This window comes from Schistocerca serialis, chromosome 1, assembly GCF_023864345.2.
Source record: "Schistocerca serialis cubense isolate TAMUIC-IGC-003099 chromosome 1, iqSchSeri2.2, whole genome shotgun sequence".
NCBI classification, from domain to species: domain Eukaryota; kingdom Metazoa; phylum Arthropoda; class Insecta; order Orthoptera; family Acrididae; genus Schistocerca; species Schistocerca serialis.
The window spans coordinates 310,918,774-310,942,515 of NC_064638.1; the positions used below are offsets into that span (position 1 = coordinate 310,918,774).

The 23,742-nt window shown below is 38.5% G+C and overlaps 1 protein-coding gene across 2 annotated transcripts in view; it reads left to right on the plus strand.

Annotated features, from left to right (window-relative positions):
* LOC126469544 (FACT complex subunit spt16) overlaps positions 1-23,742 on the plus strand; it is a 135,352-nt gene that overhangs the window by 14,586 nt on the left and 97,024 nt on the right. For both annotated transcript variants that reach the window (XM_050096665.1, XM_050096674.1), the window contains exons 4-6: positions 11,868-12,020; positions 17,680-17,826; positions 17,983-18,249. In XM_050096665.1, coding sequence (XP_049952622.1) covers positions 11,868-12,020; positions 17,680-17,826; positions 17,983-18,249 — 567 coding nt within the window. The remainder of the gene's footprint in view (positions 1-11,867; positions 12,021-17,679; positions 17,827-17,982; positions 18,250-23,742) is intronic.

A 23,742-nucleotide genomic window follows, 5' to 3' on the forward strand; every position in this document is an offset into this window, starting at 1 on the left:
CCAATATGTGTTTTATGTCTTCTCTGATTTGGTCTGTAGGTTTGGGGTAACTGAGATAGAATAGAAAGAAAATAAGGATATCTGGTCACATGAGTGTATCAATGAGTGGATAATATGAACAGCAGCAGAAAGTGGTGTAACAGAAGTAAGATTCATCAGGAATAGAAAGCTAGGCCAGAGAGTGAGTTACTGTGCACTGTACAATGATAAGATTATTCTCATCAAAATCGACAACAAACTTGTGCCAACAATAGTAATACAAATTATGTATGTCTAAGTCGTTATCAAAAGATGAAGCTGTAGTATATTATGATATTCAAAGTGTAATTCAATATTCAAAGGGTGTTGAAAGTGTAATAATGATGGATGATTGGAACACAGTAGCAGGGGAGGGAATAGAAGAGTTATGGGAGAGTTTTGGCTTGGTAGTAAAAATGAGACAGGAGAAATACCATTTGATTTCTGCAATAAATTTCAGCTAGTACACAGAAAGATTCCAGCTGGACTACAGAAGCTGGACAGACAAAGGTAGACAGAATGAAGGAAACTTTGGGGAACAAAGGAACTCAGTGAAAGGAGGAAGTAAAAGATGGTCAGAAAAAATAAAGGAATACAATAATTGAAGTCTATTGGGAGTGAAATGAACAGGAAGTGCAGGGAACTTGTGGTGAAATGGCTGCAGGAAAGATGTGAAGAAATCAAAAAGAAATATTTGTTAGTAGGGATGACTCATTATATAGGAAAAGCAGAAAAACCTATGGGAAAATTAAAAGCAAAGCCAGTTATTATTGGTATTAAAAGCAAAGTGTTCAAAATAAAGAGTGCAAGAGGAATTCCATTGTTAAACACAATGAAGAAAAGGTGTAGGTGGAAATAATATGTTAAGGGCACTACGACAGGGAAGAACTGTCTGGTGACATTGTAGAAGAAGAACGGGGAGTCTGAATGGGATTTAGTACTGGAGTCAGAGTTTAACAAAGCTTTGCAAAACTTGCAGTCAAATAGAGCAGGAGGCACAGATAACATTCCTTTGGAAGTTCTAAAATTATTGGGGAAAGTTGCAACCAACCAACTGGTTTGTAGTACTTGTGAGTCTGTACATGTGGAAAAATATCATCCAAGCAGCCCCAAAGAAGCAAACAGATAATTGCGAGGACTGTCACTCAGTCAGCTCAGCAGCTCATGCGTCCAATTATTGATAAGGTTTATGTACAGAAGAATGGAAAAGAAAATTAAGAACCCTTAAGATTACTTTGTATGTAAGAAAGATAAAAGTACCAGGTAGGCAGTTCCTGTGTTGAACTTGAAATGAAAGCAAAACTTGAGTAAAAGTAAAGACACCTTCGTAGTATTTGTTGAACTAGAAAATTGTTCAGCAATGTTTAACAGTACAAGGTACTCAAAATCTCAGAAAAATTAGAGTTAGCTTATAGAAAAAGGCAGGTAATATACAACTTGTACAAGAACCAAGAAGGAACAATAAGAGTCGGGTCAAGGAACAAAGTGCCCAGATTGAAAAGGCTGTGAAACAAGGAAGCAATTTTTCTCCCTCTACTTTTAAAGCTCTACATCGAAGAAGCAATGATAGAAATAAAAAAAAGATTCAGAATCGGTATTAAAATCAAGGTGGAAAGAGATAAAGGGCAATGTTTTCTGATGACATTTCTATCCTCAGTGAAAGCAAGGAAGATTGGTGGACAGACTGAATGGAATGAAGAATCTACTGAACACAAAATATGGATTGAAAGTACACCAAAGAAAGCCAAAAGTAATGAGGAGTATCAGAAATGAAATTTCTAAGAAACTTACCATAAAAATTGGGGACCATGAGTTTGAAGAAGTGAAGAAATTGTGCTACTTAAGAAGCAATATAACTTGTGCTGGGTGTAGCAAGGATGGTGTAAAAAGCAGACTAGCACAGGAAATGAATGAAATCCTGGGCAGATGAAGCTAGTATTCAACATAGGCTTTAATTTGAGGAAGAAATTTCCGAGAATATGTGTTTGGAGCACAACATTTTGTGGTAGCAAAACATGGACTGTGGGAAAACTGAAAAAGAGAGAATCAAAGAATTTGAGATGTGTTGCTGTAGAAAAATTTTGCAAATTAAGTAGCCTGATAAAATAGGGGATGAGGATGTTCTGTGCTAAATCAGCAAAGAAAGGAACGTATGGATAACACTGACAAGGAAGGATAGGATGATGGGACGTCTGTTAAGACATCAGAGTCTTCCGTAGTACTAGAGGGGCCTGTAGTTAATGAAAACTGTAGGAAATGACAGCCATTTGAATATATCCAATAAGTAATTGAGGACATTGTGTGCAAGTCCTACTCTGAGGTGAAAAGTATGGCACAGAAGAGGAATTCTTGAACTTTGGCTATTGTTGGCTGTTTTTCTGACAAAATAGCAAAACTCATCTACTACTTACAGTGTCTCATTTCCCAGTGTAATTGTATCTATGTTACCTGATTTAGCTACAGCTGCTTGTTTTACTGTTGTTGGTGTTGTCTCGCCACCTCTTTTCAAGACATTCATGCAACTGACTTCCAAGTCTTTTGCTATCTCTGACTTACAATATCATCTGCAGACTAAAAGATTTTTATTTATTCTACAAGATTTTAATTTATTCTTCCTGAACTGTAATTCCCTTTCCAAATTTATCGTGGTTTCCTTTCTGCTTGCTCCGTATACAGACTAACTAACTTCAAGGAGAGACTGTGACCTGTATTGCTTTCATCTTAGCTGCTGCATTCTTTTCAAGACCTTTGACTCTTATAACTACAGTCTGGTTTCAGTACAAGTAGTAGGTAATTTTAGCTCTGTATTTTATCCCTACTACCTTCAGAACTTCAGTGACTGTATTCCAGTTAATGTTGTCAAAAGCCTTCTCTGTTTTATTTATTTATTTGTTTATTCATCATATGGTGCACATTGTGATACATTTATATTTATATAACAATAGAGTTAACACAGTTTATATTATGTACCCAACTTAGTCACAAATTGACATCCAAGTATCTGATATACTCGGTTGCTTCATTTGTTGCTGCAGGGAAATCGGTAAGGGTCCTTCTTAGGCTCAGTTTGGATGGTCTTCCTCTATGGGTCAGGTTGTTTGGTTTTCAACTAAGCACTTAAAATTTGGAAATGATGTACTTCTCCATTTATGGAGGGCATTGACAGTTCTGTCATGACAGTTGTGTGTTTAGTTTAATGCCATCTGCACTTTCCATGATTGGTTGAAAGCAGGGAGCTTCTCTGTGACCATTAAACATTTGATATTGTTGTGGACTGTGCTCTTGTCAGTGTTCTAGGCATTGTGGACATCAAAGTTTTGAGTTTATCAGTTCCTCAGCAGTGATTAGTGCTCCTCTTATTTATGTCAGTTGTCTACAATCCAGGTCAGTGTCTTTGTGTATGGATAGCTGAGGGTTATTATTGAACTTGTGGCACTCCCATGGGGGGAAGGGGTGACTGTGTGGTAGACACGGGACCCAAGCTATTGCAGCTCCTACTTCTTTTCCAGTGCTGCAAATCTCTCTCCTCCAACTCTACTTTCTTCTCTTACACTCTTGCTCGTAGTGGGAGCCTTTGATGTCGAACCAGCTCATTCCTTCCTTAACTGATGTAATATTTGGTCCCCTTCTGTGTTTCACCTCCATTACCCAAATTTTTCTATAATGTGGAGAAACTGGGGAAAAATGCCTTAAATAGTGCCTACTGCATGCAATGTTCAAGGTCACATGTGCACAATATCTGTTTAAGCTCTTACAAACCCTTGAAAGTTAATATGGTAGCCAATCCAATGTGGTGAGCTCATTATGTACACTTTTGGTTGAGTGTCGTTAAAACACAGGGATCACATTACTGATGATTGAGCTACTAGCTCCTTACAAGTGCCAAGGACTAGATAACAAACTCTTGGAGCATCAGAACTCCCTGCAACAACCATTGTTCCAGGTGACCTTTATTATGGATAAGTGACACCCATAACGAGAGTCCTTAATCGGACTAGGTGGGATCAGTTACCTTTCTAATCTGGCCATCTTGTTCAGGCAGGTGCAGAAATTTCAATTTAGTGGTCTCCCAGTGCTTAGCCATGCCAAGAGAAACTCCTCCTTGCATTCTACCGCTACTGTCCCAATTAAGGACGAAGACAGCTACAGAGTAAAGAATGCCTTCTAACAAGAGATCCAGAACAGTAAACGGGAAAAGGCTAAATATTTAATGGACATCAGTTGTACCGTCAATTACAAAACAGTATGAGAGAATTAGTTATGGCCACATGTGGGTCCCCCCCCCCCCCCCCCCCCCCAGGGTTCTGTATGTGAAGGGGTCACCCACAGCTGTTCATCACAGGCAATGCGTTACAGATGAAGATAGCACCCACTAATGAACAGAGTACTACTCCTGAAATGGGAATGAGGGTGCAGCAGAAAAAGAAGCAAACTGCCTAAAAAGCAGTTAAAGCAGAGGAACAGAGAGATGGCAGAGGCAGCAGGCAAAGGGGCAGCTTCAGGATCCCGGTGACCCAGCATGTGGCAGGAGATGCACCCAACCCCAACCATGCAGCTCCCACCCTGAAGGTTGTTCAAAATGTTATATGTGAGGCTAAAAGCAACTTTCATAGAGAAAACAGGGAACCTGTTCAGTTGTCCATGTGTCATCGCCAACATTAGAGACCAAGAATTTGGAAGACCATGCTTAACATGGAAAACTAGGAGACGAAATTTGACCAGCATATGACTAATTGTCACTAAGGCTTCACAAATACTGTGTTGATGAACAGGCACTGAAATGTCATGGGGTCTTTAGGTCTTTGAAATAGATCAGTCCTAATTCGTGCCCTGGGTACCAACCAAGGGAGGGTGTGCGAGAAAGCACAGGGAGTACATTCTAAGTAGGGTAGATAAGGTCCTGACAGAGACCACAGGTACAAAGTAGAATAAACTAGGCAGGCTGCTTTCTTACCATCTTGTTCACGGAAGGCGCAGCTTGGAAGTGTAGGCTCTGGGCTGTCAGTGTTTCCTGGTAGCTGGTGAAAGCAGGGCCTGCCCTTGCAAGCTGTCTTCCATGCCTGTTTGAGATGGCAAGAAAGCGGCCTGTGTAGCTTGTTCTACTTTGTATTTATGGTGTTGCACAATTCCCACCATTAACTATGTGAGGCTAAAAGCAACTTTCATAGAGAAAACAGGAAAACAGGGAACCTGTTCAGTTGTCCATGTGCAATCGCCAACATTAGAGACCAAGAATTTGGAAGACCATGCTTAACATGGGAAACTAGGAGACGAAATTTGACCAGCATATGACTAACAGTCACTAAGGCTTCAGTAAATGACCTAGTAGATAGTGTCAGAAGTTCCATGCGGCTTTTCGCGGGTGATGCTGTAGTATACAGAGAAGTTGCAGCATTAGAAAATTGTAGCGAAATGCAGGAAGATCTGCAGCGGATAGGCACTTGGTGCAGGGAGTGGCAACTGACCCTTAACATAGACAAATGTAATGTATTGCGAATACATAGAAAGGAGGATCCTTTATTGTATGATTATATAATAGCGGAACAAACACTGGTAGCAGTTACTTCTGTAAAATATCTGGGAGTATGCGTGCAGAACGATTTGAAGTGGAATGATCATATAAAATTAATTGTTGGTAAGGCGGGTACCAGGTTGAGATTCAGTGGGAGAGTCCTTAGAAAATGTAGTCCATCAACAAAGGAGGTGGCTTACAAAACAGCCGTTCTACCTATACTTGAGTATTGCTCTTCAGTGTGGGATCCGTACCAGATCGGGTTGACGGAGGAGATAGAGAAGATCCAAAGAAGAGCGGCGCGTTTCGTCACAGGGTTATTTGGTAACCGTGATAGCGTTACGGAGATGTTTAACAAACTCAAGTGGCAGACTCTGCAAGAGAGGCGCTCTGCATCGCGGTGTAGCTTGCTCGCCAGGTTTCGAGGGGGTGCGTTTCTGGATGAGGTATCGAATATATTGCTTCCCCCTACTTATACCTCCCGAGGAGATCACGAATGTAAAATTAGAGAGATTAGAGCGTGCACGGAGGCTTTCAGACAGTCGTTCTTCCCGCGAACCATACGCGACTGGAACAGGAAAGGGAGGTAATGACAGTGGCATGTAAAGTGCCCTCCGCCACACACTGTTGGGTGGCTTGCGGAGTATAAATGTAGATGTAGATTAGCTATTATCTTAGAAATTGGTTTTAGCCTTCAGCACTGTTTCTTTTTCTTATAGATACTTGCACATGCAACGAATAACCAATATATTGGTTCGATCGACCTGGCAACATTAGTAGGGGATATTAAGTGAACAACCTTACGATGTAGCATTTGTTCATCTAGATGTTTTATATATTGACTGTATTCTCAGAATGGCAGTACCATGACTAAGAACGTTAGGTTCGCCTGTGAGGATTAATGTAATAGTTTTGTGATTATTGAGTCTGTAAATAATCTTTATATAATAGCACAAAATTGCAACACAGTTCATAATGATCTTCCAGTAAGAATATGTAGATTGCACTTGAAGATACAGCTGTAAACTGTGAAACCAGTAGTGTAGTAATTTAAACCAAGTTTTAATAACTGTCAGTGGTGTTTTCATTCATCATGACCTTCAGCAGCTGTGGCTGCCATGCATATAAAATTGTTTGTGACTGTTAGTGTTATTTGTTTATGTACTTACTGGCTACTTTAAATCAATTCTCTCTGCAGCTGATTTTGAAAATGAAATATATTAGACCTATATTTACTGCATATCTATTTTATTGAAATCACTCATATTGCTGCATTTAACTTCATGCTCGTTGTCTACTCATCCATGATTTATGGTAGTTTATGTATTTATCTCTTAATAAAGGGCAATTAATGCAGAAGATAAGAAAGAGGGAGAAAAAAGACAGTATAGTTTATTAAGAGATGCAACCCATTTAAAAGGAGTCATCCCAACTCAGGTAAGGAGAATCTTAGTGTGTTTCCAACTGGTCATGCTCTTTCAATAGTGGTACAGAACTGGTATGAAGTTACATGACAGCTGTTGACAAAAGATATCAAAGAAATTTCAGAAGATTATTCCTGAAAAGCTAAACAAAACTAAGGGTATTTAAGCAAATAAACAGGATAAATGTTACAGTCATTGATGATGCTAATGTATCAGTCAGTTATTTGAATAAGCCTTTGGCACTTACGAGTGAATCAACTCTAAAGAAAAATTCCTCATTTACTATCTTATGCTAGAAAGAAATTTGGAAAAATTATAACTGTTCTGGAAACCAAATTAATATCCACTGTTCAAAACTACAGGATTCAAATATTCAAGTTGAGGCAGGAGTGGATCTGAAATCATACCTACGACATGCAGTGGGAATTTTTAAGTTCTGTTAACAGAGACCAAAAAACTGTGATGTTTCAGCAAAATTGGGCACACACACACTGTGTGTGTCTGGTGCACAAAACATTGATGATGATTGGTACTGGTAGGCAAACTTTTACTGTGGCCAATGATACTGAGCCATTCATTTATCATCATGGTTGTTGTGCATGCAAACCTGCAGCAATAGGGTGTCACGTGAATGAATGTAAAGTATGCCAAGGAGTGAATGAGCTTAAAGAAGCATTAATAATCAAATTTAATAGAGAGAAGATTGATCAGCTAACCTATAGATAGTTAACTCGAGTGGTCAAAAATAATCTTGACAGTGATCGCAAGAACACTGAGTTTATTAATGCAAGTTGTGATATTTTGATTTGATGTTTCTTGCATTAGTTACATATCAAGAGAAATTATTTTACCTTAGCTTCCATCACAGTTTCGTTATAAGAGTATCGTAGTTCTTTAAAATATTGTTATATTTTTAATTTCATTCCTCAAGAGCTCATTTTTTAATTACTTCATTAACGTGACATACATGTTGTTTCTATGGAAAAGTACAAATCAAATTTATTTGGACATCAGTAAAATCAGACAGAGATCAATCTGCAACACCAAAAGTGTAATCACCCAATGAATGTACTGTAAACTGGAAATTCCAGAGATTTCGACGATACCCTTGTTAAATTAAAGAGTAAAGCTGGTCAATAAAACATACTGAGAGTGACTTGTGGCTGTCCTGATAAAATTAGTTTCAACAATTGCTGTTTCTCCAGCAGTCAGTGCCCACTCCCGCTATCTTTGAAACCATTTTCATTAGAAAGAACAGGTTTTAAACCATATGAAAACTAAATTTGGTTTCCCAATGTGAGCATATATTGCCCTAAGAGTTATAAAATGAAGATACAGCAGAAATATGCACTTGCTGGCATTCAAATTGTGACATTAGTTTCTCTCTGGGAAAAGGAAGATCTAAAGTCCTAATGAATAGAAAGTTAGCTTGAATCAGAAAAAGGAAAAACCCTTTTTTTAGTTTCAAAAAAGGAAAGGACACAAAGAATCCAATAATACAGACAGCATACTGTATTTTGTGCCTTGGTGTACCAGTCGACCATGAAACTCATCTTTCACTTCGTCTTCATAACCATTTGTAGCTGCCTACACATACTAGAGTGATTTCGAAGAAGTGGGCCTTCATTCTCACAGTGGTTTAGCATGCACTCTTTAAATTGCAGATTGCAAACTGCCATATTGAGAAGCTCATGAGACTACCTCCATTTCAGTGTTCACATGTACAGTAATATTTATTTATGTTTGGTTTATGTTAGTTTTCAGTACATTAAATTACGTCAGTTTCGTTGCACGGTGTTATATTTCACAAATTCTGCTATGTGTGACAAATGTTGAAGCAGGAAATGGCACACAGTTTTGTATTGCCTTCCTTACAACAAAACTGAGGAGCTAAACACGTCAACACAGAACTGAAACAAGGTGGGAAATCAGTAGTGCAACAGAAGCTGAAACTCTACTTGAAACTTGAATGCAGCTGCCATCTGGTTTCTCCACTGCTAAGCAGTCTTCCAACACAGCCACTAGATGGTTCATAGGTCAAACTTACCCAGAAGTCGAGCATAGTGAAGAGTTAATTGGAAAGTGATATAGAATGTTTTAGAGAGGTGTGAGAAGGCACATGAAAAACTATGTGAGAGAAAGAAATCAAAACACTAAGAAAAACAAAACAGAAGTGCTCTTAGGGTAGACTTCATTTTTATCGGTTTCAGTGACAGATGACTCGGTATCCAATGTCAGAAATGAAAGTATGTAAGCAATCAAAGATGTCTTGAAAGATTTGCGTAATTCAAGAGGTCAATCAGAAACACAGCCAGTTAATGAAAATAATGGATTTTTGGAAATGTTGCTTCTTGAGATGTGTAGAGTCATTCAAACTAAAAACAAAGGAGACAACTGAAGATAATTTTGTTTCAGTGGAAACATTGAAAGCTGGAGAAAACTGTTTAAACATGTATAAAAAAATTATTTTGTAAAGTATCATTTGCAGTATGTTGAGAGGAAAACAGTTTCACAGTTGTTTGTCTCCACAGGAAAGCTAATGGACAAATGCACCTACAGACTTACTAGCTGCCTCTTTCTAATGTCCAAGATCTTACTTCACATACCACTATTTGCATTAGATACATACATACATACACACATAAAGAGAGAGAGAGAGAGAGAGAGAGAGAGAGAGAGAGAGAGAGATTTCAGTCAGGAACAAAATGAGCTGGTCTTAGTAGTTGTTATACGACACATTCGCCATCTTGTAAGTAGTGAGTGAAAGTATTGAATTAAACAGTGAGAAGTAGCTACCATAAAGTGCATTAAAACAAGGAGGCCTTGGGCCTGTGAACAGAAATTTGTACCTTTATTTCAGAAGTATTACCCAGCCCTGTTGAGGCACTTGTCCCACTGCGACAAAAGAGTGTCTGACTCTCTTGTAAAATTCTTGTGACTGCGTTATGAACCAGTTCCGAACGTACCACTCTCTGGTGTAAATCATTGGCCATCAGAGTCTTCTTTCGCTCACTAAAAATGGCGTAATTATGGGGAGACAGGTTTGGATGGCATGGAAGGTGACTGAGGGCTTCCCTTTTGAAAGACTGCAAGAGAACCTTCGCTCTATTTGCTGTATAGGGGCATTGCCTTGTCATTGAACTGAATGATCCCACGGGTGGATATGCCTTGGTTATTTTGATTTAATTGCCTTGTGAAAGGCGGTCACTGTTAGTATTGTTGTGCATTCACTGTTGCCTCATTTTGTAGGAAGTTAATAAGCAGGGAGCAATTTTGGTCAAAGAAGATGATGAGCATAACCTTTCCCACATATGTGGATGGCCTTGGATTTTTTGAGTGGTGGTAACCCTGCATGCTTTCATTGGAGACGTTGTCGTTCTGACCTCCTGGGTTTGAAGTTATGACACCATGTCTCATCTCCAGTGACCACTCGTGATGGACCCATCCTTAGCATAGAGCTTCAGATAGTCAAGGGAGAGCATTATTCAACATGCTTCCTGTGCTAGTTGAACACTGAGGCACCCATTGTGTGCACATTTGAAATTTCAGTCGGTCCTTAATGATGGCATGAACATGTCCTTTGCTAAATTCAACTTTGTGGCCGTGGCTGCTATCATGAAACGCAATTCTTGAGTTATGGGCATACTCCAGTTGGATAATGGCATCAGTAATGTGGTGTGGTATTCCAGACCATGCATCATTGGCCGACAATATCTGTCCTCTGAATCACTTATCACTCCCTGAATTGCAATGGACGAGTAGTCTGTATACCCTTCCCTGCCATTATTTGATGAATTCCTGTTCCTCGCACTCCTTGCTGTCCAGAAATGCATTACAGATCTTTTTTTATCTCCTTTTGGAGCTTTTAATTTGCTGTTTTCAGCATGACTGAGAGCAGTGGTGCTTGATCAGTTTTCACTTGGGTGTGTGCCTGTGTACCATCTTATTGATTCTGTTTCATTCAAAGTACCTTGAGGAATATGTACCAGCTGCTGCTACATCATCATCCAAGAGACTTTATCAGCATAATGGGAAGTGAAGAGTAAGACTTGTTTATGCATGTATGTGGATATTACTGTTTTGAGTAAGTATTCCCCAGTTCAAAAGCTGCCCATTTTGCTCACCGTTTGAGATAGTATCAAATGTTATTTCACTTAGGTTTATGACAACAATTGTGATGTTCTGAGTACTAGTTTGACTTAAATTAACTTTTTACATATCACTTCAGTTTGTAATATGGCGAGGCAAAATAATATCAATGACACCTGGAAATTCCATCCTTCAGGCACGCATTGGAGCAGCAGTATTTCATTTTCCGATATTTTGGTTCTTAACCGTACATGCGTTCAGTCACTGACTCGCCTTGAAGCAACCAAAATATCAGAAAATGAAATGCTGCTATCCTGGATCCATGTTCAAAAGGTGATGGAATCTATTATCAGCCAAGAAAACTTCAATAAAAACCTAGGAATTGTTGAAAAAATATTCTCTCTCTGGAAGGATCCACTACAGCTAATTCAAATCACTCGCCATTTACTCACATGCCAAATAAAAATGAAACTGGAAAATTAGTTGTTCTTTCTTCTCGTTATCTTACAGCAAAAGTATGTAATTGTGTTCTTTATTTAGTTTGTGGAAGGAATCAAGTGTTTGATCTTGATAACTTCTGTAGTCTGTGATTTACAGATTGTAGTTGATATATTTGTGTGACATTATATTCAATTAAAAGCTAAATTTATCAGTTATTTGTCAATCTGAAAATAATCTCCAAATGGTGCCTCCAAAAATTTTGTAGAACTTAATTGGAAAAATACTGCGTAGAGCTAGTATATGTGGTTTGCTTGGTTAATATTTTTTTTTATAAATTATCCTGCTGTCAATTCATTACATTTTTCTAATTTATTAATTCTTAGAGTGACGAGGATAAAGCAAATTTTGAGAAGCTAATCAATGCCATAAAAGGTAGTCGAAAAGGAAAGACGCTGGGAGTATTTCCAAAAGAAAACTATCCAGGTCCTTTTATGGATGCATGGAGAAATGCCTTGAAAAAAGAACAGTTTGATACTGTAAGTATTGCTCTAATCAAATTAATTTTTTTCTCTCTCTTGTGTTCACAGATTACTGAAATATTGTTGAGAAGATTGTGTATTTATTGTGTAGTTTTGTTTGTTTGTAAATAGATAAGTGTGTATGAGGGGGAGAGGTAAAGTTCGTATTACAAGCATTTGGTTATCATGTCTTACCCTCATTTGCTTATTTGTCCTTTTATTGTGTTGTGTTAAGCAAGCATTGCATTGATTGTCAGAAAGTAACACATTAAGATTTCGTAAGGGCAACTATCCTGGAATCCAGTACCACTTAATAAATTAGAATTAATAGCTTCCAGAGGCAACAAAGATTTGATTTTCAAAATTTCACATTATTATTAACAGAACTTAAAAATTTAAAATCCTGTTGTATTCTGCTTATCAAGATGTAAAACACTGTTTTAAAAATTTAACACAATAAGACTAAAAATATTACAGTGAGAAACTGTTTGACTTGAGAGAGTAATTGACAGCTCGCAGCTACCCAGACTTTGTTCATCCAATATTTGAGAATGAGAGCACTTTGTGACTTCAAACTAACTTTACATGTAATTTCAAACTTTTATGAAACTTCTCTCGCTTACAACCCCCACAAAATGACAGAATCAGAAAAGTGTTAATGCAAACATTTTTGCTGTTCATTTAGGAAAATTTCAGTATCAGACATGTTTAAATGTATTACTTCATTACTACCAACTCTGTTTGCAACACACTTCTCAAATGGTATTCATGTACAGGATGATTCACGAAGATATGCAAATATTTTAATACATTATTTTACAAATAAAACTAAAGAAAAAAGTTCATGTAAACATGGGTCCACAGATGTTTGGTTTCAGAGTTACGGCTAAAAAAAGATTTTGCTTGAAATTTAGCAACATCGCTAATATGAAGCCATTTCCAAACTGTACGAGGTTAAAGTAAAGCACAATTTCCATTTATTTTGTTGGTATTTTTCTGGTGAATCGAATAAAACATATCCCAGATGTGTACCTGTAGTAGTTTTCCAGAACATCCAGAGAAGCAAAGATTATTATACAAGTAAATTTGTTTACTTTCCATTAAGAATGTAGAAACGTTTATGTCATTGGTGGCAGCTGTTAGTGAGTTAAATACTAACTGGCAGTTACACAAATACATTGTATTTACTGATGAGACACAGTTTACTCGAGATGGTATAAATCATTTACATAACGGGCATGCATGGCCTGAAGCAAACCCACATGCAACAGTGCAATGCAATTTCCAGCACCGATTTAGCATAAATGTGTGGTGTGATATAATCAACACACTCTTTATTGGACCATTCATTTTCCCAGGACGTCTAATTGGCAAGACATACTTACAATTCTTTCAAGAAGAAATGCCCTGCTTGCTCGAAGATGTTCCACTTGCTATGCGATTGCAAATGTATTTTCAACACGATATTGTGCGTTCACATTTCACCAGCGCCGTTACTACACATTTAAATGAACATTTTCCCCAGAAATGGATTGGTCGTGGTGCTACACGTCTGTGACCACCTAGATTGCCTGATTTAATACCAATAGATTTTTGTGTATGGGGATGGATCAAAGACATAGTTTATGAGGACAGAGTCAATACACGTGAGGCATTACTTGCTTGCATTATGAATGCAATAGACAAAATTGAGAACAACCCTGTGAAACTGAAACAAGCAAAAAAATCTGTTCATACACATGCAGCTAAATGCATTGGACTTCATGGAGACATTTTTGAACATTTATTGTGAATGTATTGTGAAACTGTATGTACAATTTCCTTAACACTGAGCTTTTTTTTCCTTCTGGTTTAACATGAATTCATGTGTGCTATGGTATTAATAAAAGCAGATTATCTGATACATTCATACAGTTTCAGTTAACGTTATCACCATTATTTTTCCAAAATGATATTCTTTACAACTTCCATTGAAAACTTTGTGCAATTGTCTGGAATTTAAAGAAACAAATTCGGTCAAGTAGTTAATAAATTGAAAATTTTACAACATTACTTCTTTACTACTCTGGATGTTCTGGAAAACTACTGCAGTTACACATCTGGGACATGTTTTATTAGATTCACCGGATCAATAACAACAAAATTAATGGAAATCGTGCTTTACTTTAACCTTGTACAGTTTTTATTAGCCGTAACTCCATAACTAAACATTTGTGGACATATGTTTATATGAACTTTTTTCTTTAGTTTTACTTATAGAATAACATATTAAAATATTTACATATCTTCATGAATCACTCTGTATGCCTTTGAATGTACCTGCAAAATTACATCATTGTATGAAATGCTGTTCAGGATATACAATATCATAGACATTTAGATGTGTGAAAAATAAGCTTCTGCTAAAAATGGTGCACAGTAAAACTCAATCAGGTATGATTTTTTAATTTACTATTTCTTTAGACTATTAACTATAATTGCAGTACATTTTGCAAACAGTATCTACATATATCACTGAATGTACCTGCAAAATTAAATCATTGTACGACATACAGTTCAAGAGAGATGACATCATAAACATTGTGATATAAGAAAAAACTTGCTTTTGCTTAAAATGTATTGCAAATTACCCCGACTATATTCATCCAGTGTTTCATAATGAGAGCACTTAGTGACTTTCAACAAACTTTAAGTATAATTTCAAACCTTTTATCTACTTTTTCTTGCTTATGTTCTTAATGTCATATATTTAATACACTAATTCATTTGTAAAGCAATCAGACGTTTGAAGCTGTTGTATACTTGGGAATTCGATTCTTTGAAGAGTTGGGGATTTACTGGTTTTACCCTAATCATGTTCACACCTCAAAGGACCTCACACCATCTTTTGTAAACACATGCTTAATGAATACGAGACCCGTGCTGTTGCAGCACTCCTACTTTTCAATTATTGCAGTCCTACACTGTGACTGATTCCCGCCCCCTCTTCGCACTCTTTATGTTCCAAGATGGCATTCACATCTATCGCTGTGATGTGAAACCGTAGGAACCATCCTCCCATACAATATTCTACACTCCTTTGCCCCATTGGAATGCTTTAAGTGTTTAAAATGTTGTTACATATCTTCTCTCTTTGCCCATGACCCTATCTGTATGAATTCCAGACAGCGACTGCTCAGAGACACAACCCACAACCAACCACCAACTCACTTCAACTGCGGTGAGCATCATCCCACTCATTCACCATTTTGCCCTGATACAAAGAATGGAAGGAAAAAATCTTACAATATAGGACTACTTCTGATATTTCAAAGCCAAAAATAAGTAAAAATGCTTGGTCTTGGCCCACTTGACAACTAAGTATCAGTGGTATGATTAAGGTTCTGTTGTAGTGAGGGTAAGTGCGCTCTTGCCTCGGTCAGTGTTAGTCATTAGCAGCCATCCTGATACACCCATTCATGTTTTGTGCGTGCGTGTGTGTGTGTGTGTGTGTGTGTGGGGGGGGGGGGGGGGCGGACTCAGACTCTTCCACTGCCCTGTTGTCAAAGTCCAGCCAGCAGCTAAAGGAAGTACAGGCTGAGTGGCACAGAGCTACCTGTTGACTGTCGACCCAGACAATCCCTACCTAAAAGTAAGCCGAACACAAGAAAGTATCCAAAGTCAAAACAAATACAGTGTCTTCTGTCATGCCTCCTACTGCCTCCCTTCTTTCTCCACCATTGCCAAACTTTTGCTTGTTGACACCTTTTCTCCTCAAAAGATGGTGCAAGCAGTAACTGAAATCTTATCTATTCTTTTGACTTCTTTCGGTCACTCACAGTGAGCCATATAGATGTCCTGCAATGAAATTTTAAAGCTACTATCACTTCATGCAGCAGTATGTATTGTTTTTCGGGACACGCTGTTCCCTTAAACCCATATCCTCTCCTTTCCAATTATTCTGTACTGTTGACCTCGAAGAGCATCAGACAAATTCTGTTTGTTGGTACTTGTGTAGGTCTTCAGTGAACAAGTACTTTCCGAATTCATGTAGGGGGTGTGGTTGTTTACATTTGGTTCTCTCCTGATGTTTATCCTGTGTGACACGTGTGTCCCTCCTGGTAGGGAGAGGGCATACTATGAGATAATTACCTTGCTTAGTCAGCTGGCTTTGCCTTTCCTCTTAATGAAACAGTCGTGCTCCAACTTCAAGCTATAAGTGGTAAGTATCGGTGTTCCCATACACTTCTATGCTGTGATCTATAACTACTGATTAACAGTGGTCCCGAACACTTTAACATGATGCACGGAACTTATTAGGCCATTAATTTCTGTGTGTAGCCTCAGCTTTTTTTTTCTGTCCAATGTAGAGTACACATTTATCTCTGAGGTAGTGATTACTTTCTGACTGTTTCATCTTGTCAGGTAGACATCCAGCAGAATGTCGTTCATGATGTGCTCTCAAGAAAGCTGGATGGTACATTTTTAACACAACTCTAACTTTTGGTGCTACCCCCAAGGAAATATTAATGACATCCTGTGGGGTATGTCTGTCACAGTACTAGAGGCCACAGAGTTGATGATTCTGTTTTCCTTGGGATCCAAAAACTCATGAGAGGTGGACAAAATGTTGCTATGGCTGTTTTAAGATTGCGGATGAGTGCTCCAGCATCATAATGTCACCCATCAGTAGCTGTAACACTTTTAAAAAAAATTATGCGCAAGTGTTTTTTTGCAGTGTCACAAGAAGGAATGCTAGTAATGATACGTATGTCATAAGCATGCATTGTCCTTTATAAGTATGGGCCAAGTTGCACTGTATTTCTCTCCGATATTTGTCGAATGGTGCCCTGAATCTCTGTGGAAGGCGCTGTTCGCATTTATTTTATTATTTGTGTTGAGCACTTCGATAAACCTCTACATCTGACAACTGCCACCATAGCCACCACCAAAATTCAAAAAATGCGTTACTGTTAGTTTATGAAGTATGTATCCCACCATTTACAGTTTCCTGCAATGTAGACCATTTTTTAAAAGTCCCTAAAGTGTAAAATAGGGATTTTTCTGTAGTAATGAGTAAGAGGAGAGAGAAATGATAACTGTTTAAATATAATACTATAACACCATAGTAAAAGATTTTAAATGAGAAGCTTCCTCTTGCTATACAGTCTTAAGTGGGTGCACATCATTTATTTCCTTCCATCCCTTGTTACCAGGTAGAATTTTAGAGGTGGTCCAAAGAAGAGTGATGCATTTCATCATTAGTTGATTTAGTAGGTGTCAAAGTGTTTATGGAGATACTCATCAAACTCTTAGTGGTAGAGACTGCATTGTGCATCATGGAGAGGTTTACTGTCAAAATTTTGAGTGTGTACATTCCAAGCAGATTCCAGCAACATACTTCTGCATCACAAATGTATATGATGAAATGTGCAAGGTGTTTGAAAGAAATTCAAACTTACACAGTGACATTCTTTCCATACACCCTTCTGAAGGGTGGGAAGTTGTAGTGCTACTTGAAATACTCTGCCTACTCACCTTAAGATGGTTTGCAGGGTATAGATGTACAAATCTCAAAATTTGTTGTATTTCTTTTCCTCATTATAATTTTGTGCTGTTCATCTATATATATATCAAGCATATATTTGCCATGGAGGAATAAAAATTGTTATTTTAGAAATTTGTAATCATTTTGCAGGTTGATGTCAGTGCTGCAGTGGCATATATAATGGCTCCAAAGGAAGACTCAGAACTAGTTACCATGAAGAAAGCTTGTCTTGTGTCAGTTGATGTTTTCAATAAGTACCTGAAAGATCAAATTATGGAAATCATTGATGCTGACAAGGTTTGTATATGCATGATATTTATTGGAATGTCTTTTATCTTATCATTGACTGCAGTAAATGATATATGTCTGTCAAATAAGTATTGGTATATGATTTTTTTGAAAGTCGTAACAATTGTAGAGAGATATTACTATTGTATTCCTCTTTTCTTTCAGAAAGTGAAGCATTCAAAACTTGCTGAGGGTGTGGAAGCAGCAATTACAGACAAGAAGTATGTCACTGGTGTCGACACTAGTCAAGTGGATATGTGCTATCCTGCCATTATTCAGAGTGGTGGCAATTACAACCTGAAGTTCAGTGTTGTCAGTGATAAAAACACGCTGCATTTTGGTGCAATTGTTTGTTCCTTGGGAGCACGGTATCGCAGTTACTGTTCAAATATTGTGCGGACTTTGCTTGTCAATCCAAGTGAAACTGTACAGGTATGTTCTACTGTAGGTGTGAATGTTGAAAGTAGAAATGACAGAATGTTTTCATAACCTGTAAATGTTAATTTTAGTGCAGAACAGTTCAAATAGATAAATTTCCTTTATTGACTTTAGTCAGTACCAACAGATATGGAGGAGAAGTTCCATTTTCTAGATTTTAAGCAAACAGTGTGAAATTGAACCAGTAGTAGAAGAAAGAACAGACTGGATGACTGACTGTGAGAGGTGCCAGCAGAATCATAAAAGAACCTGAGAATACAACAGTGTAATTTCAAATTCTAAGAGCATTTACAATGCTGACAGTGGGAAAGCTACTCAACCATTATTGATAAATATGATGGTGTTGTGAGAAAACAATGGTGTGGCCAATAAAATGTAAATAGAAGAAAAAGTTAGTGAGGTTTGTAGATGGTTATCTTAAATATGTAAAATTAAAAATAATGTATTTACTTAGTGGAAAACCCAAGAGGATAGTTGGAACATAAAGCATGAAATGGAAAAAAGGAGACAATGAAGGAGTAAACTGTACTTGTTAAGGTAAGACTTCCCTCAACCTGAATGATGCTTTACATGGATTTAGTGGGCAAGGCCTGACTGAAGATAATGTGTGGTTGCTTCCCTGCAACCTTTGAACTGTTCAACGAGTAAGCTATGAGAGGCTGAATGGTGGATGTATAGCAGTTGGGTGAAGAAGTGGATACTTTAACCTAAATAGTCCTTAAATATAATTTCTTAAATTTATATTCTATTATTTTGTCATCATTAGGTATTAAAACACAGAAACAGATTTTACAATAATTACATGTATAGTTTAGTCACAATAGGCCTTTCTACTGGAAGGATTGCAGGATAATATGACAACATTTTCAACCAATTTTACAACACAATAGAATTTGCATGGAAAGACATAAAACATGATACGTGGAGAGCTATATCGCACTTGAGGCATTTAATGGTAGTTTTCTTCTTCCACATTCTGCATTGCAGTTTTTTTTCCTGTATTGGTGAGTCACAAATACAATCTTCTTTTGCGTCATAACATATTCAGTTTTATTTGCTTTGTTATGTTGTCCTTGTTGTCCTCTACTTTGGGCAATCCTCTTATTTTCTTCAGGTATGGTGCCTAAATGTGAGATCATTCATTGGCCTCTCATTACACGTGTACAGATTCCGAGCATTCTGTTCAGCAACACCGCTTAGATGTACTGTTATAGAAAAATACCCCTTTTTTCCTCTTATGAATATTCTTTATAAGGATATACTTTGATCTGTGTGATCTACTCCAATATAATTATTATATGCTTGGAACAGCCTTGGTTGAGGCACTGCAACTTTGTTTCTTCTCCCTGGAGAATCGGCCCTTGATTTTTTTTCTGGTGGAGACAAAATGCAGCTTTTAAGTATTCTGTCCTGACAGATTGTTCCTGAAGCTTCAGTGCCTCTTTTCTTGAGATCTTAAAGAAGCCGAATATTGGTAAACAGTTGTCATAGAAAAATCAGTATGGAACATTTTGCAGCAGGTGATAGGCATATGTAAAATATAACTCCATACAGCAGATCCTTGCGCTCATACTTTTTGATGCAGGTTCCAGCTTCCTGATAAAGTTCCAAACATATTAGATTTTACTGATATAACGAAAGTATGATTAAAGAAGCAGAAACGGAAACAGATGTCAAAAGCCAATTTTAGCAGAAGCGGACGCAGAAGTAGAGGTGCAAATATTAAGGGAAAAAAATTACAATTCTTTTCAAAATTTATCATTGTCATATGATATTTAATAAAATGTAGTTTTGCTTCTTTTTCGCAATGCAGTCTGTTTCAGTGTTCTTTGCACAAGGGCTATTCAGAAAGTAGGGAAAGTTTTGACATTAAAAAAAAAAAAAAAACTACGTACAAGAAATACATTTTGTTATATACATATGAAAGAGTGACTGACATACTACTTTTCCACATAGTCACCAAACACATTGAGGCATTTATCATAGCGGTGGACAAGATTTGAAATACCTTCGTCATAAAATTCTGCCGCCTGAGACTTCAGCCAGTGAGTCATGCCCACCTGGAGTTCTTTATAATCATCAAAGCGCTGCGTTACAAGCCAGTTCTTGATCTTGGGAAACAAGTGAAAGTCACTTGGTACAAGATTGGGGCTGAGAGAAAATTTCCCATTCGAATGAATTAAGAAGTTCTTTAGTTCGGTTTGCCATGTGAGGTTGGGCATTGTCGTGCTAAAACAAAATTTTGGATGTCAGCATTCCTTGGCGTTTGTTTTGAACAACTCTCCTAAGGCTGTGCAAAGTTTGACAGTACTGGACAGAATTTATGGTTGCTCCACATTCGAGAAAATCAATAAGAAGCACACCTTGCCTATCCCAAAACACTGTTGCCATCAACTTCCTTGCTGACAAGGTTTGCAAACATTTTCTTGGTTTTTGGGAGGGATCTTGTGTGCCCCCACTCCATGGACTGTAATTTTGTCTCGCAATTGACTTGTTTCAACCAAGTCTCGTCACCGGCTATGATTCAATCCAGTAATGAATCACCATGTTTGTGGTAGGACTTGTTTCACCCAAGTCTCATCACTGGCTACGATTCAATCCAGTAATGAATCACCATGTTTGTGGTAGGCCTCCAGAAATGTCAACGTTTGCCCCCATTCGCTGTTCTTTATGGTGCCCTGTAAGCATTTTGGGCACCCATCATGCACAAAATTTGTGGTAGCCTAGCTTTTGAGTGACAATTTCAAACAACAAAGTCCGTGAAACTTGTGAAAAAAAAAGTGAAAGCTCCGCTATTGAAGCGACTGATTCATGAATCGTTTCATCAACTTTAGCGACAAGATTGTCAGTCACAATGCTCAGGCGTCCACTCTTCTCACTATCGTGAACGTTGGTTCGGCCAGTTTTAAACCGAATGCACCATTTCTGGACAGAACATTGACTCATTATGTTGTTTCTGTACACTTCGCACAGTTCACGATACATTTCTATGAGTTTTAGGTTTTTTGCCAGCAAAAACCGTATCACAGACCGGATCTCTCAACTGGTGGGATTTTTGATTGCAGTGCACGTTTCAAATTGGAATATCGAAAAAACCAGACATGCAGAGATGTTCCTGTTGTCATGGATGGATGCCAACTGAGCTGCCGAGCACACACATACCAAAATATATGCTATCGGCACGCGCCTAGCGGCGTCAGACAGAAACGTTCCCTACTTTCTGAATAGCACTTGTATATGAGGCCAACTCCACTGAAAAATTGTTCACTGGCTATGCTACTGGGAGGAGCTGATAAGTACTAAAGAGTTAGTGACAGTAGATAGTAGTACTTGTGTCCACTTGATTTCCACCACATTAGTGGATAATCTAGTAGAGAAAGCTTTTTTTTTCCTTTTTGTACTCCAGTAGGTTTGATTGTAACATCACCCCAGATTGTCATTTTCGTTAGTTGTAGCCGGGTCTTGCTAACATTCATTCATATGTAACATGAATTCTAATGTTTGTAACGCTGTTTGTAATTGAGATTCTGTGATTAAGGCACAACTTGTTGAAGGCTAATTTGCAGTTCCAAATCAGCACCTTTTCTAGCTAGTAGATATGCAGTCATCTTGAGGTGAGTTTGGACCTCTGGCTTTCATCATCAGATTATGTATTTGGGGCACAGCTTGCTCTGTGATGATGCTGTTGAAAAATTTTGAGTTTTATTGCAGATCAAAATAAGTCACAATTGTGTACTTACCATTTTTGGTCAGTTCTCCGAATCTCATGCTTGAATTCATCGTGTAATTTTCTCGTAAACTTTTATAATTGTTCTGAAGTATCAGTTTTTATATCGTGCTCACACTTACTTGAATTAGCTATATGACTGATGAAATGCTCGCTTGAGAACTGCTTAAGTTTCTAGTAATTTGTTTGAATGGTTTCATCATTTCTACAGTTTTTTTCAACATTTATCCAGTCTTTAAGTGGATATAATCATGATTGCATTTGAACATGAGCATAAAATTAGCAAATCCTTGAGCTTTGAAAATCATTGCATCATATAAAATTTGCTATTCCAGCTGGAAATAGAAGAAATTAGATTAACAGATAGGGTTTTCATAAAAACAAAACACATGATATTTACTCTACAGATATAACATAAAACTGAAATTCAATTATATATATTCAACAATATTTAACATGTTGGGCAGTCTTGAATGATAGATATAGCAGATTGATCAAGGCATTCCCTTTGAATTTTTGCCAGCTCGGTTTGTATGACAAAGAGATGATTGAAATGGATTGCAATTTTTTTCAGTTTAGCAGTAAGTTGAAGGAGCCACTCCTACGATTCCACAGCAGCTCAATCAAACTCAAACAATTGCAAAACATCAGTTATGTTATATCCATGATCAGAAACAATACAATGCACTTCTTGGTGATTTATATCCTATTCTAGAAGTATCATTTCCAATTTTGTCATTATTACACTCCTGGAAATGGAAAAAAGAACACATTGACACCGGTGTGTCAGACCCACCATACTTGCTCTGGACACTGCGAGAGGGCTGTACAAGCAATGATCACACGCATGGCACAGCGGACACACCAGGAACCGCGGTGTTGGCCGTCGAATGGCGCTAGCTGCGCAGCATTTGTGCACCGCCGCCGTCAGTGTCAGCCAGTTTGCCGTGGCATACGGAGCTCCATCGCAGTCTTTAACACTGGTAGCATGCCGCGACAGCGTGGACGTGAACCGTATGTGCAGTTGACGGACTTTGAGCGAGGGCGTATAGTGGGCATGCGGGAGGCCAGGTGGACGTACCGCCGAATTGCTCAACACGTGGGGCGTGAGGTCTCCACAGTACATCGATGTTGTCGCCAGTGGTCGGCGGAAGGTGCACGTGCCCGTCGACCTGGGACCGGACCGCAGCGACGCACGGATGCACGCCAAGACCGTAGGATCCTACGCAGTGCCGTAGGGGACCGCTCCGCCACTTCCCAGCAAATTAGGGACACTGTTGCTCCTGGGGTATCGGCAGGACTATTCGCAACCGTCTCCATGAAGCTGGGCTACGGTCCCGCACACCGTTAGGCCGTCTTCCGCTCACGCCCCAACATTGTGCAGCCCGCCTCCAGTGGTGTCGCGACAGGCGTGAATGGAGGGACGAATGGAGACGTGTCGTCTTCAGCGATGAGAGTCGCTTCTGCCTTGGTGCCAATGATGGTCGTATGCGTGTTTGGCGCCGTGCAGGTGAGCGCCACAATCAGGACTGCATACGACAGAGGCACACAGGGCCAACACCCGGCATCATGGAGTGGGGAGTGATCTCCTACACTGGCCGTACACCACTGGTGATCGTCGAGGGGACACTGAATGGTGCACGGTACATCCAAACCGTCATCGAACCCATCGTTCTACCATTCCTAGACCGGCAAGGGAACTTGCTGTTCCAACAGGACAATGCACGTCCACATGTATCCCGTGCCACCCAACGTGCTCT